The 13,621-nt window shown below is 36.4% G+C and overlaps 1 protein-coding gene across 2 annotated transcripts; it reads left to right on the plus strand.

Annotated features, from left to right (window-relative positions):
• Positions 1-1,308: 1,308 nt before the first annotated feature.
• On the plus strand, positions 1,309-11,760 carry LOC117963871 (legumain-like). Of its 2 annotated transcripts, none has more exons than XM_034905373.2 (14): positions 1,309-1,394; positions 3,036-3,183; positions 3,954-4,051; positions 5,354-5,435; positions 6,104-6,189; positions 6,566-6,641; positions 6,976-7,038; positions 7,259-7,325; positions 9,029-9,147; positions 9,393-9,482; positions 9,712-9,921; positions 10,381-10,554; positions 10,969-11,036; positions 11,566-11,759. In XM_034905373.2, the coding sequence occupies exons 2-14, from the start codon at positions 3,049-3,051 to the stop codon at positions 11,606-11,608; spliced, it is 1,311 nt and encodes a 436-aa protein (XP_034761264.1). In that variant the 5' UTR covers positions 1,309-1,394; positions 3,036-3,048; the 3' UTR covers positions 11,609-11,759. The 2 variants fall into 2 exon arrangements, with proteins under 2 accessions (XP_034761264.1, XP_058847498.1); XM_058991515.1 differs by lacking the exon at positions 1,309-1,394 and adding an exon at positions 1,463-1,497 and having other exon boundaries at positions 11,566-11,760.
• Positions 11,761-13,621: the final 1,861 nt, after the last annotated feature.

A 13,621-nucleotide genomic window follows, 5' to 3' on the forward strand; every position in this document is an offset into this window, starting at 1 on the left:
ATATTGCCCTTGTAGAAGAGGTTAGATTCCTCTTTTTAGGTATAGGTTTTACCCAGTGTTACAGGACAAAAACAGTGACTGAAATTGGATTAAAAATAGTACAATATTTAGGCAATATGGAATAGTGTCGATTTATTATACTTTTTTTTAAATTTGTTTATAAATTGGTTACTATGTATTTACTATTAACACAAAAACAATGTGAAAGTAAACTACTTGTTAACAGTTAATACATTAAGAAATGCCCCTTACAATAATGTGACCCAGTAGCAGTGATTTAATTAGTCTGTATAATAACCAGTTATTAAAGAAGTGCTGTAACTGTATCAGAACATGATCTTACACACAAAGCGATGGCTTCTGTGGGAATAACCAACAATATGTGTCATTATACAGGAACAGTGATTTCATTATGATAAGATAATAACCAGTTATCACAGAAGTGGTAGTTAAAGGGGAGAGTGCAAATAAAATGACACAAAGGGAATTACTTTATCAAACTATGTTTATGTCTGTAACAGTATAACATATATTCAGTAGCATGACATCCTACAACTCTGTTATACCCAGATATTTTAATTATCATACTTTTCCGGCTTCGTTTATCCCTTGAATGAAGAAGGGAAGCAGTGAGTGCTGGGTTTTCTGTTTTAGGAAGTATCATTGGAGGGTCTGCCCCTTGAGGTTGCTTCACAGGTGCAGAGGCAGAAAAGACAAGACCAGAGCTCCTATTATTGCTGATCTTCACCACAAGCACAAATCGTCCTCTGGAGACGTGTTGTTTTGAATTGTTTTGTTTTTTGTTGTTGTTTTTTTTGACAGTGCTGTTTTTACATCATAATATGGGCAGCAGTGTGGAGTAGTGGTTAGGGCTCTGGACTCTTGACCGGAGGGTTGTGGGTTCAATCCCTGGTAGAGGACACTGCTGTTGTACCCCTGAGCAAGGTATTTTACCTAGATTGCGCCAGTTAAAAACCCAACTGTATAAATGGGTAATTGTATGTAACAAATAATGTGATATCTTGTAACAATTGTAAGTTGCCCTGGATAAGGGCGTCTGCTAAGAAATAAATAATAATAATATGCTCTAAGTGAATACCTTTAATACATTGTGGTTAAGCATAAAGCAGTAAAGCATAGACACGCAACAGAAAATCCTAATAAACCGTCATCTATTTTAATACAAGACTTAATTACCAAGAAGTGGTATACAGTAGTTTAATACTGTACAAATAATATACTGTGCAGTAGCATAATGACTGCAAAAGTCCATTCCCTCTGCTGGCGGCTCATTGGTTGAACTACAATGACAGCCCTCCCCTCTGGTGTCGTGACGTACAGTACACAAAAACACAAAGGTTCACAGACAGCTCTAGCAGTTTCGTGGAGATCAGGTAAGAAATCGATTTAAACAACTTGTTAGAAAATACATTACATTAATGAAATTTGGAGACATCTGAGTTTGAAACGAGTCAAAATGGGATGCACTGAAAACAAGTAAGGTCGCTTGAAAACATCAAGCCGTGCTATTCAATATCGGCCTCAGTAAAAACAACAACAGTCTCCTCTCTCTCACTACACAAACTAGTTTAGCTGTGAATTCTGTACAACCCTTTTTTATTGTGCAATGTTTGTAAAGCTTTATTATTTGAAGTGGTTTTGTAGTATCCGACGTTTGAAGGTCAGATATCACAAGACTGTGACTCAGGCGAACTGAAAACTAAGGATTTAAACCTGTTTTTAATTTCAGTTTAATTAGGAATCTGAGACACTATTTATAAACTGGAAAGTAGCTTAGACATCACTGTAGGTTTTTAAATGCATCTGAAAGTCTGGATACATTCCCTGTGGGTGTGAAGCTTAATCCTTATTATTTTTTCTGCCAAAAACGTTGCTGTAATCTGTGGATAACTTCTATTTTCGTAGAAAATCTTCTTCAGCAAAGCATTTATGGAGAAGTGTAGTGGAGAAAACTTTTCAAGCAAAATCAAATTACAAAGCAATATAACTTTTTTTTTTTTTTTTTTTTTTTAGTAGTTGTAGGCACATTTCCATACACAATAGATGAAAATCAATGCATATCAAAATTATACAGTGTATTCAAACTCACCTGAAAATTCGCAGCATTAAAAATTTTATATTTTTTGTATTTCATGTTAGAATTTGGTAAATGTGTTTTAGTTATTGAAATACAGTAACTTGCATAGTGTTATAACGTAACACTAATGTATAAATACTGTATTTGTTGAAGCAGCAAAAAAATTAAGAACTGCTTGACACTTTTTGTAAGCAACCATTATAAAAGTTTCCGATAGTAAATGCATTGAAAAGTATGTAAAACCACAGGCAAGCGTGTACATTTACCGTGGTACACTTTTATAAGAGAAGGTACGCACAAGTTATTAATTCTTTACAAAGCGTACAATCGCATCTAGGCCCAGAGCTAGATATCTGACACAATAAGACATGTGGACGTATCACGTGATTTGTTTTTTGTATATATAAATATTGTAAACAACAACAAAACGCTTAGTGGAAAGTGAAATTCAAATGTTTATTCAAAAGTCAATAATATTATTGGAATAATATTAATTCATCGATATGATGTAATGCTGTGACCCCTTTTCCAAGTAGCAATTTCTAATATAATTATTGAAATACAGAAATGTAGAATTTTACATTATAAATGACATACTGTATTTAATAGTTTTAAATACATGTGACTTCTACTCCAAGAACCCCTACTCTATTGAATGCCATTCTTTAGTCCTGTCAAGTGAAATGATTTACTATAGTTTACTAGGTAGCATTAATCCCAGCTTCTGAATTAGTGTATTTGAAAAGAAGATTAAGTACAATGTTCATAGAGCGTATATAGTTGCATTCAGTTCTTTGGTCCATTTCACCTCTGCAGTATTAAGTTGCAAACATATACAGAATTTTGGGCTGCATTATTTCGTTCTTAAATTGCCTTTGTGGCGTGTGTTTTGTAATGAGAGATGAACTTGTCCCATGTTTTCTGGCTTGTGTTTCAGAGGTGACAGCAGCATGTTTGTGAAGACAGTAGCCTTGCTCGGCTTGGCCCTGGCAGTGAGTGCCATTCCTTTGGAACACCCAGAGAAAGGCAAAAACTGGGTAGTCATTGTTGCCGGTTCTAACAGCTGGTACAACTACAGGCATCAGGTGTGAACTACAGCCTCTGGATTTCATTTAGCATCAGTTACGAGTGACTGCATTGATATACTGTAGCACTGTGCTTGGGAATCCGTTTTCTTAATACATTCCCAGGTCACAGTGCATGAATTTGGAAATGTTCTTGTTAAATAAGTTGTTTAAACCCGCAAATGCATATAATTGGAAAAGATGGGAACCCATAAAGCCTAATAATTGTCTATGGTTGGTTTTGAAAAAAAAAAAAAAAGTTCTGGACTTTAATTAAACTGACTGTGTGATGTGTCTTTATGTACAGCCCTGTAGCATTGGGCTGGAAACTTGGTTGGCCAGTGTTTTCTCATATTACATCAAGATACGATTAGCCTATGCATTTAAATTCACTCCCTTTTTCAGAATTACTTATCTTGTTAGAACATATTGAATGACTTGCCATTTGTAATGTTCATGGGAAGCCTGTTGGCATATACTAGACAGCTGATATATTTGTGTTGTTCTCCCTGTAATATTGTTGAGTGGTTTACTAGTCTTTGATATTACACTATAAACACTTAGGAAGGGCAAACACCAAGTTATTAGGGTACTGAATTTAAGTCAAAAGACCCCTGACAAAAGGGAGACTCTTAAACCTGTTTAATTAACGTTCACAAAGCTAATACGATATCCCAAATGTTTTTCGGCCTGTTCTGTGAGGGAAGTCAAGTGTTCTGTTCCTAGTATGAAAAGGGACAGCGAAGCTTGTCACATGTTTTCATATTGGATTTCTTGTTTTGTTATCGTAGGCAGATGCATGCCACGCCTACCAGATAGTCCACAAAAATGGAATTCCTGATGAGCAGATTGTTGTGATGATGTATGATGACCTCGCGCAGAATGAAGAGTAAGTACTTGTTATTATTTTGACACTCCGCTTTTGTTCGGATAGGGCTCTATTCAGAAAATTGAAAGGACTATGTTTATAAACATTTCACACTGGTTAATAGTCTTTAACAAAACAGCCCTTAAAACAGTTTTTTGTGAATAGAAATGTATTAAGAAGCAAAGTGGTCATGTGTATTTTTATTCCTATACAATTTATAAACGACTTTCAAAATATCTAATGTAAAAGAAATCAATGCATAAGTGATGTCTCAAATAAATAACACACATTCTGCTATACTGAAGAGTGTTTCTCATGCTTGTCATATTGTGATGAAATTTGCTACAGACATTCTCTGGTGCAGGTTATTGAATGCTTCATAATCTCAAGGTATACTGAAGCTGTTAGTCATTTTTGCATGCACTGTAAACCTGTATTAATATGTATAATCAAATTATTTTGGAGAAAATGTATGTGCAGACATTGAAAGATGTCCTTAGATGTGCTTAAGTCATCTGGCTAAAAGAAGTCAATGCAGTCACAGCTTTGAGTCACCATCACATGGTTCCAGTTTATAGTTTAAAATCACATCAGAAAGCACGTACAGGAAATGAACATTGTGAATTTGATTACAGTAAAGTGTTGGGCAACGCTCTGGTGACCTAAGTCTTGCTTCCCTTTTTCATAACCTGCTAACAACCTAAACCAAATAAAAAACAGTCTTGCCTGTTTTTTAGCATTTATCCAATGCAAGTGAGAGTATCAGAATCTGGGGGTATATGGAGGCTGACTGTGTGTCTTTTCTGTATGTCACAGTCATCCGACTGGGAATTTTGACTTCAAGATCGGGGGGGGGTTCCTTTAGGGGGATTTTCTTAAGGGTCATTTCTGTCTGCTCCCCTTTCTCTGGTATTGTCTATTGCTTATTACATACTGTATGAGTGGTCCATCCTCTGGTATGTACTGGCTTAAGGTAATTGGTGATAATTTTAGAGTTCTGTTTAGAGTCATTGTTCATGACTTGGGTTAATTTCTGTATCATGTCAATAAAACATGGTTAGTCTGTAGTAAAGCATATTTGAGTTTTGTGCCACCTGTTCTCTAGCTAGGCCCCTTTTCTATAGTGTTGTTGTCAGGAGCCATAGTTAAGAGACTGTGCTATATGTATATGTTTTTAAAATGCAGTTTCCCAGCAGTCGGTTAATTGAATTGGACACCAATTTACAAATGCAGTCAACCTTGTATTAGAAAGACAGCTGTATAAAAGGGTCATACAACTGTAAAGGTTTGTACATTTCAAATGATTTTGTTTTTTACTTTCAGAAATCCAACAAAAGGAATTGTCATTAATAGGCCAAATGGTACCGATGTCTACAAAGGAGTTGTTAAGGACTACATTGGGGAGGTTAGTTTGCCAAAAAACAAAGCATGTTGCCGGAAACTACATTCATTTCAAATTTTCCCACTAGAACATTCTAAGTAATAACAATGATAATGATAATTAAGTAAACTCAACAAGAAACCCCTGGAGTGAACCATGGTAATTCCAACAAAACAAAGCTAGAGAGGAAAACTCAGTAAATGATATTAACCTCCCTCTCTCTAATACGTTCTCACAGAGTTTGCTTCTCTTTGTTTTAAATTATTGTTTCATTTAACTGCACGGTGTGGGTTAAACTTTACACCAGTACCAATTTACCACCTTTACGTGTCTGTGTACTTTGCTGTCTTTCAATGAAATGTACAGTATGACTAGCCATTGACTGTCTCTTACTGTTTTATCTCAATGGTTGAGCAACACACAGCAGACCATATGAAAAGCCTCTTCTAACTACAAAATAGAAGATCTGAATAGTTTCTAATTAGGATAATAAAAGCAGATAACACAAAAGCTACCACAATGATTTATTTCTTCATTTTAATCCAATTGTAATTATGGTCTGCAACTATGGGATAATTTAATAAGACACCAGTAAAGGAATTTCGTGAGAGGACTGAATTATTTATCATTTCAAGGCACAATTCCTACCACCTAATGTTAAAAGCAATTTTTTGTGTTCTTTTTCTTTAAAGGCTGTAACCCCAAAGAATTTCCTAGCGGTACTGGAAGGGGATGCAGAGGCAGTACAGGGCGTTGGATCTGGGAAGGTGCTGAAGAGGTAATTAAAGGAGTTCTAACCAGTGCTTTTTAAATCCAGTTTCTTACTTGCTATGCTCCATTAACACCATTGCTGCCCCTCCCCTTTTTTATTGTGCTGAAAACAGTTCTTCACTTTGTGTTGTACGTTAATTCAGGATATGAAAAAAATGTAGTTGCACGTTGGTGATTATACAGCTTTGATTGGATGGTCTGGTAAAATAATAAAAGAAAAAATAAATGATTGTGCTGTTTCCTGTCATGGGAGTAGGCTGTACAGAGGAATGAGTCTAAGGAAGTCTTGTCTGGTCATGTGCATTCCACGATCATGTGAGAACTAGGCTAACAAACCTGTCTGATTACCTGTGGACTTATTGCTTTCTCTTTTGTCTTTGAAGCGGTCCAAATGATCATGTATTTGTTTACTTCACTGACCATGGAGCCCCAGGCCTCCTGGCCTTTCCAAGTGATGATGTAAGCGTGTTTTTTTGTCTTTATGTAATAAAACACAGACTTAAAGAATGCAACATTTATGTAGAAATAGTTAAATTAGTAAAATATTCATATTTTCACAACATTTATAGAGCTGTATTAAAAAAAAATGTAACTAAAGCCAAACACACGATAAAGTCCCCTAGTCGAAATGCTAGGCAGAATGTTTTACGTCTTTGTGGTGCGCTATCAGCCAATGTGTTCCGTGAAACAGGAAATGCTGTTATGATGTTTTCTTACTCTGCTCTATATTATCAAAGGAAGTCTTTATTGCATAATATTCCCTAACTCTTTTTCTATTATTTTGCTTTACCAGCTTCACGTAAAGGATCTTAACAAGACAATCACAAATATGTACAAAAACAACAAATACAAAAAGGTAAAGTTGACTAGGACAATCCTTCAATATTCATTTCTGTTTTGGTTCTAAAAAAACGTAAATTTAAGACTGAAAGTGGTTCTTTGAGTTATGTCATTTTGCATATAGAGCTATTGTATAGAGCACTAGAACGCATAGAAATGGGCCAGAATCTCCCCAGTGCAAGTAAAGATCAATAATGGCAAATCTGTATTATTTACCAGCTGTACTATTTCCACAGATGGTGTTCTATATTGAGGCCTGTGAGTCTGGGTCAATGATGAACCATCTGCCTGGCAATATTAATGGTGAGTTCATTTGGGCAGTCTTGCCTCACTGTCAACTGTGCTTTAACTTTAAGCCCACGGTTTCAAACTACATGCAAAAAACAAAAACAAATCCAATAAGAAAAGCAATTGAGACAGCTTGTTCAAATATGGTTTAATATGGGTTGATTTTTTTTTTTCTATCCAGGGAACCAAGATATTCAGTAAGCAAGGCCTTGTGTTTACAGAATGTGACATTGAAATTCCAATAAGATTGAACGGGTGTAAAATGCACTTGCATGCTGATATCTCTGCTGACTTGTGATCTCATTTAAAAGCTTAGAAAGATGCATTAAGCCATCCATTAAATTTGGTACCCTGAAAGAAGCCAGAGCTTTGTGACATTTTGGTGACATTTGTTTTTTTGTTCTTAATCTTTCAAGAAATATTCCCGAAGTGCAAAGTTCAAGCAACAAAATAAAACCATCCTGCTTTGAGTAACTTGGTGACAGTCACCTACATCGTGTTGCAATAAACTACATGAATTTTGTATACTCATGTCACCTTGTGTGTGGGAATGTCTTGTGACATACTGAGTCATTGTGAACCGCTTCCCTTCACTAATCGTATCCCTGTACAGTCAGCAGAATTGTGTTCACTGCCAAGTGAAATTACATTGTATACTGTCATGAGGTCTGCTTTTGACAAAGCACTTCAGCTAATGTACTGTAATGTCAAAGCAAGCAGGATTGTCATTAACGGAAGTTTACAAGCAATGGAGGTCAAAGTCCTGTTTTTTCACAGTTCAATTGTTCGAATGTTTGTCTCTGTGTCATAAATTGTATTCAAAGTACACCGTTTGTGTTTTAACAGAAAGTAGTCAAACCCAACCATCTAAAACAAAAACAGATACTGGAATGGGAACAAATTAAGTTAAAAGAAAGGAATAACTGAGAGATTGATTGAGTTTTTAATTGTATCAACCTGTGTGTGGCACAAACTGAGAAGGAATGCACTTGAGATTTCATTGACTCCCATCTATCCTCAGTGAAATCACAGATCTTGTTTCCACAAAACCCTCAAGGCAGGGTAGATGGTTTATTTACGTCAGGCCTTTACAGCTGGGAATAGATTCAAATACAGTCTTAGGGCAGCACATTTCCCGTCGGCTATACAAGGCTGTACAGGTTATCTTCTCTATTTGGCTGCACTGTTAAATGTCTTGTATAAATCAGTAACACATGAGAAGATGAGGATTGCATTGATACACAAACCACTGGTTATACCCTTAACTATGTGGCATTGGAATGTGAGCAGCCAATCAGTGTGCAAGTAATGCCCAATTCATTTTCTAACTTAGTTCATTGGAGATAGATAGAATGGCTACTTCTATTCTTTATAAAACTTTACATAAAATGTTGACCAGCTCCTTTTTAAAATCACATTGTAGAAATCAAGATTGCCAGTAAACAGATTAAGGACAAAGGTTTATGGAAACTCCTCACCATTAATTATTAATAGGTGTTTGTCTGGACAAGTTTATTTTAGACGGGTGTAATGGCTTTTTGTCTAGTAATCTATTTCTGATATTACAAATGTTGATGGAAAATCAGGATTTTGATGATATAAGTCTTAATTATGTCTTGAAGTTACTAAGATTTAAGCTTCTTCCATGAAGTTGTCGACTATATGAGTTTCAGTTATTTGCACAAGGTTCTCAGCTGCCCTTTGTTTGCTCCCTCCAGTGTACGCCACCACTGCTGCCAACTCCCACGAGTCCTCCTACGCCTGCTACTACGACGAGAAGAGAGAAACCTACCTGGGAGACTGGTACAGCGTCAACTGGATGGAAGATTCTGATGTTGTGAGTGCCCCTTCCTGTCCTTCGCAACTGCTGTATTATTTACAGTTCCATCTCCACTCCATCCGTATCAAATTGTGTCATTCGATACAAGTGTGGGTACAGTAAAACTTTACACAACCGCCTGCCATTCTACCTCAGAACCAATGAAAACAACATGACACCTATGAAATTCAGTATGTCGGTACAGAAGAATACATAAAAACAGGATCTCAGCATCACAAATATGATCTTCTGTTGTCTTCCAGGAGGATCTGACTAAAGAAACCATTATACAACAGTTCAAGATTGTGAAGAGCCACACCAATACCAGTCATGTGATGCAGTATGGAAACAAGGTAAGAAATACTTTTGGAGTGTAGCAGTGCTCATTAGAGGCAGAACAAACTTTATTAGTGTCTGATCGTAGCTGGTTTATTTAATTAAAAATCCTACTTTACAGGTAATTTGCATAGAACATTGCTCTTAAGCTCCTTATATATAAAAGTCACTGTATCGTCAATGTATTATTTTTAAATACATATCATTGTCTATCCCTTACTTTCAATGGATACTTCTTGATTTCAGACGTTAGCCCACATGAAGGTGATGCAGTTCCAGGGTAACTCTCATGAGAACTCTCAGCCTGCCGCTCCCATCAGCCTCCCCCCCATCGAGGACCCTGACCTGGTCCCCAGCCCTGATGTCCCCCTCGCCATCCTCAAGAGGAAACTGATGGCCACCAATGACATCTCCACTGCCAAGCGCTACTTGGAGGAGATCAACTCACATCTGAAGGTGAGAGCAACACTCCTACCACCTTGTTACTGCACCATGCATACCCAGCCTCCAGCCCTAATGCATTGGGTTTCTGAGCCCTTGGTTCACGATTATTCCCACGGCTACAATATGCTGCACAGAGGAGTCGGTGGTGGCTCCCCTGTGCAGTTCATGCAGTTCGTGCAGTTCATGGCTTTGTTTCGTTCATTTGTCAACTGTGTTGTTAAAGAATGTCTGCAAGTGTGTGGTGGATCACCTGGAAGCAGTTCTGCACTAATAAAGAGGTTTTGAACAGAATCAGAATTCATTTGATGTGATATTCTTTGTAGTAACACTGTACAGTATGTGAGTATTTCCCACTAATTAGTAGAAAATATTAGTCATTCATATAAAAACTGGTCTGCCGTTTTATGAATTAAGCTTAAATTCATGCTTATGATTCCATATTTGAATGTGGTTTGCTGGTTTGTTTCTCAGGTCAGAGAGCTGCTGAAGGAGACCATGAGAAGGATTGTGTCCGTGGTGACTGAATCCAAGGAAAGGACAGAGCAGGCTCTCGCTGACAGACTGGAGCTCACCACCAAGCATGACTGCTACCAGGCTGCTGTGGAACACTACAAAACACGCTGCTTCAACTGGCACTCGCCCACGGTCAGTTCCAGGATTTCTTTCACTTTGCATCACAAAAAACTTCAGATTCCTCTGCAGTCTTTATCCGGTTTGTGAAAATGCCAGCGAGATTAATTGAGAAGGAACTGTCATGCAGATCCATATGCTCTACTGAATGGGCTTTTTAATGTGTGACAGGAAACTGTTTTGTTTTTTTTTGTTCTCGGTGTGACATGTTACAGTATTTCTGCATGGGTATGGTAAACATCCCAGATTATTCAGAACTGTTCTCAGCAAGAGAAAGTTCAATTTAAAAGGGGAAAAACCTAGTAGTAACCTAATGACAGTTTAAAAGTTTCGTCCAAAAGCTTTTATATTGTTTTTAAAAGTTACTCAGTTTTACAAATCCACTGATATTTGTCACTTAATTTTTTTTTCTCTTCCCTTATTTCCTAGTATGAATATGCTCTGAGACAACTCTATGCTCTTGTGAACCTTTGTGAAGGAGGTTTTCCTGTTAACAGGTAACATTTTGCTTTTAATTTCATTTTGTTCCAAATCTACTATAAAATGCACTGGATATTTGCACAATCTTACAGGTATTAGCTCCCACTGCATGCAGGTTCATTATGCCTTTGGTGGATCACAGGGCCAAAACAGTAAAAAAACAGAATACTTTGGGGCACGTGTCAGAAATCTTAAACTTCTTACCCCTTGAGTTTAAATGTAAATTCCCAATTTAAAGTAGTAGATGCAGGACAGTGAGTTCATATCACTACAGGATGAAAATAAGATTCCTATACCATATTACCAGTGGGGGGTGGAAGTAAGATGAAGACTTAAAAACTTAAACATTTCAGGGAACTTTGTTTTAATCTACTTTTAATCTAGTCTTATTCTAAAGTGCTACAAAATATGATTCCATTGCTATATTGCCACCAGAGATTATAGTCTGGTTAGTTGAAATAGATAATAAGGCAGTGCAAGGATGCACAGTTTCACTTCCTTTTTTGAGCTCACAAATTAATGCTCCTCTTTGGCCTTCACTTGCAGAATCCAGGAGGCAATGAACAAGGTGTGCTTCGCTTCAAATTAAACCTCATCTGTACCAACTGATGGAGGAGGTCAGCTCTTCCTTGAAAATAAGTTACGTGGAGAGACAACAAACGTGGCTCTGAGCACTAATGAATCACTATTTTGAATTAGAATTTTTATATTATACATACATGTGCCTATATATATATATATATATATATATATATATATATATATATATATATATGTGTGTGTGTGTGTGTGTGTGTGTCTATGTCTCTCTCTCTCTCTATATATATATATATATATATATATATATATATATATATAGATAGATAGACACACACACATATATATATATATATATATATATATATATATATATATATATATATATATATAGGCACACGTGTGTGTTTTTTTTTATCTTGTGTTACAAAAAATCATGTTTTCTTGATTTCATTTATGATGACAAAACACACTACTGTGACTAGGAATAATTTTTGGTTTTAACCAGTATATTAAATTTACACCAGTTTGGCTGTTTTTAAAACAAATGTTTTTGTTCGGCTTACTGTAGGGACTTGAAACACTTAGATCTTAACCCGTTATTTTTAAAAGCGTTGAAACAAAAAAAGGGGCAGTGCCTTTACATGTATAATTTTCAGTTGCCGGTATCCCAGCACAAGGGTATTTGTACTGCATAAGCAGGTAGCACAGAAGTAGTAACCAGGCACCAAGTACAGTTAAACAGGTTAACTATATTATGAACATTACAATTATGAATAAGAATTACAAAGTGCTACACAGCCCCACCAGGCTCAGAAATGCACTTTTATCAGTCTCCTCTTTTGAGTGAACTAAATCAAAGGTGTTGACGTCTCCAAACACACTGTCATCCTTGCTTATGGAATACCGCTTTGTTTTAAGTTGCACATTTGATGCTTCTAAATTGTGGCTGTAATAAAGGAAAATAACTTGCAAACAACCCACCTAGCAGATAATGGCATAAACGATGCATGGCAGGATTGTATCTCAGAAGTGCAATGACTTGCTTTATAACGTCAATATTCAAAGTAAATACATGACTTGTTAAATACAAAACCGCCTGGTCCAGTCTGCAACACATCTAGCCAATGTTTATAATCAATAAAACAAAACAATTAAAGTCAGAAGTTTTCGTTTCTTCCTGTGTTCTAAATTCATTGTGCTGGATTACTGTGTAATAATACCAATTTTGTTTTCTTGAAAGTCATTCTGTTTTTTTATTTGAAGCTGCTGTCAAAGCAAATGTAATTCTCCAAGCTGATGAAATGGCCAAGGCCCTTGTGTGTTCCGTAGAAGCACATGCAAACACCACTTGCTCCTTGAGTGATACTATTAAACACCACATGATATCCCTGCATGTGATGGGCCTGCTTGCCTCTGGTTTTAAATCAATAAAACAAGTCAGTCAATATAATGTAATTATGGGCATTTAAAACACTACAGTAATAAATAGCAGTGGGGATGAATAGATGTGGTAATGAGGACACATGTCACCTTTATCTACTTACTGTATTCACTGTGATTATGTTTAGTATGGGATTATCAGAATCCAAGTCAGTTGTGGCCTTGTACAGTAAAGTACTTTTAAAAGAAGACAATCCCAAATGATCTATAAACCCCAAACCCCAAAAGAAATGCAGTAGCTCTAAAATACATGTTGTGCATTACTGTTGGAATCGTCAGTTATAAAGACAAGTAGCCATGCCAATAACCTGTCCCTGATCCACTGCTGCACCATTCAGTGACAGAAGGACTGCAAAACATGGGTGCCACCATACTGTGCATGTGCCAAAAGGAACCAAAATCAAACCTATTTAGCTTTGATTTATTGCAACACTCAAGGCCAAACAATGTATTTACTTTGTTTTATCCTAACTGCTCAACACAAAAATGTTGAACCATGACTTGCATCATTATTTTTGGTTTACAAGTGTTGTTCCCTTAAACGTGATAGTTTATATATTTAAACTGCTTGACATCTTATTTTTAAGATTTAATATTTCTATATCAAAGCCAAATAACACAA

This window comes from Acipenser ruthenus, chromosome 18 (assembly GCF_902713425.1).
Source record: "Acipenser ruthenus chromosome 18, fAciRut3.2 maternal haplotype, whole genome shotgun sequence".
Taxonomy (NCBI): domain Eukaryota; kingdom Metazoa; phylum Chordata; class Actinopteri; order Acipenseriformes; family Acipenseridae; genus Acipenser; species Acipenser ruthenus.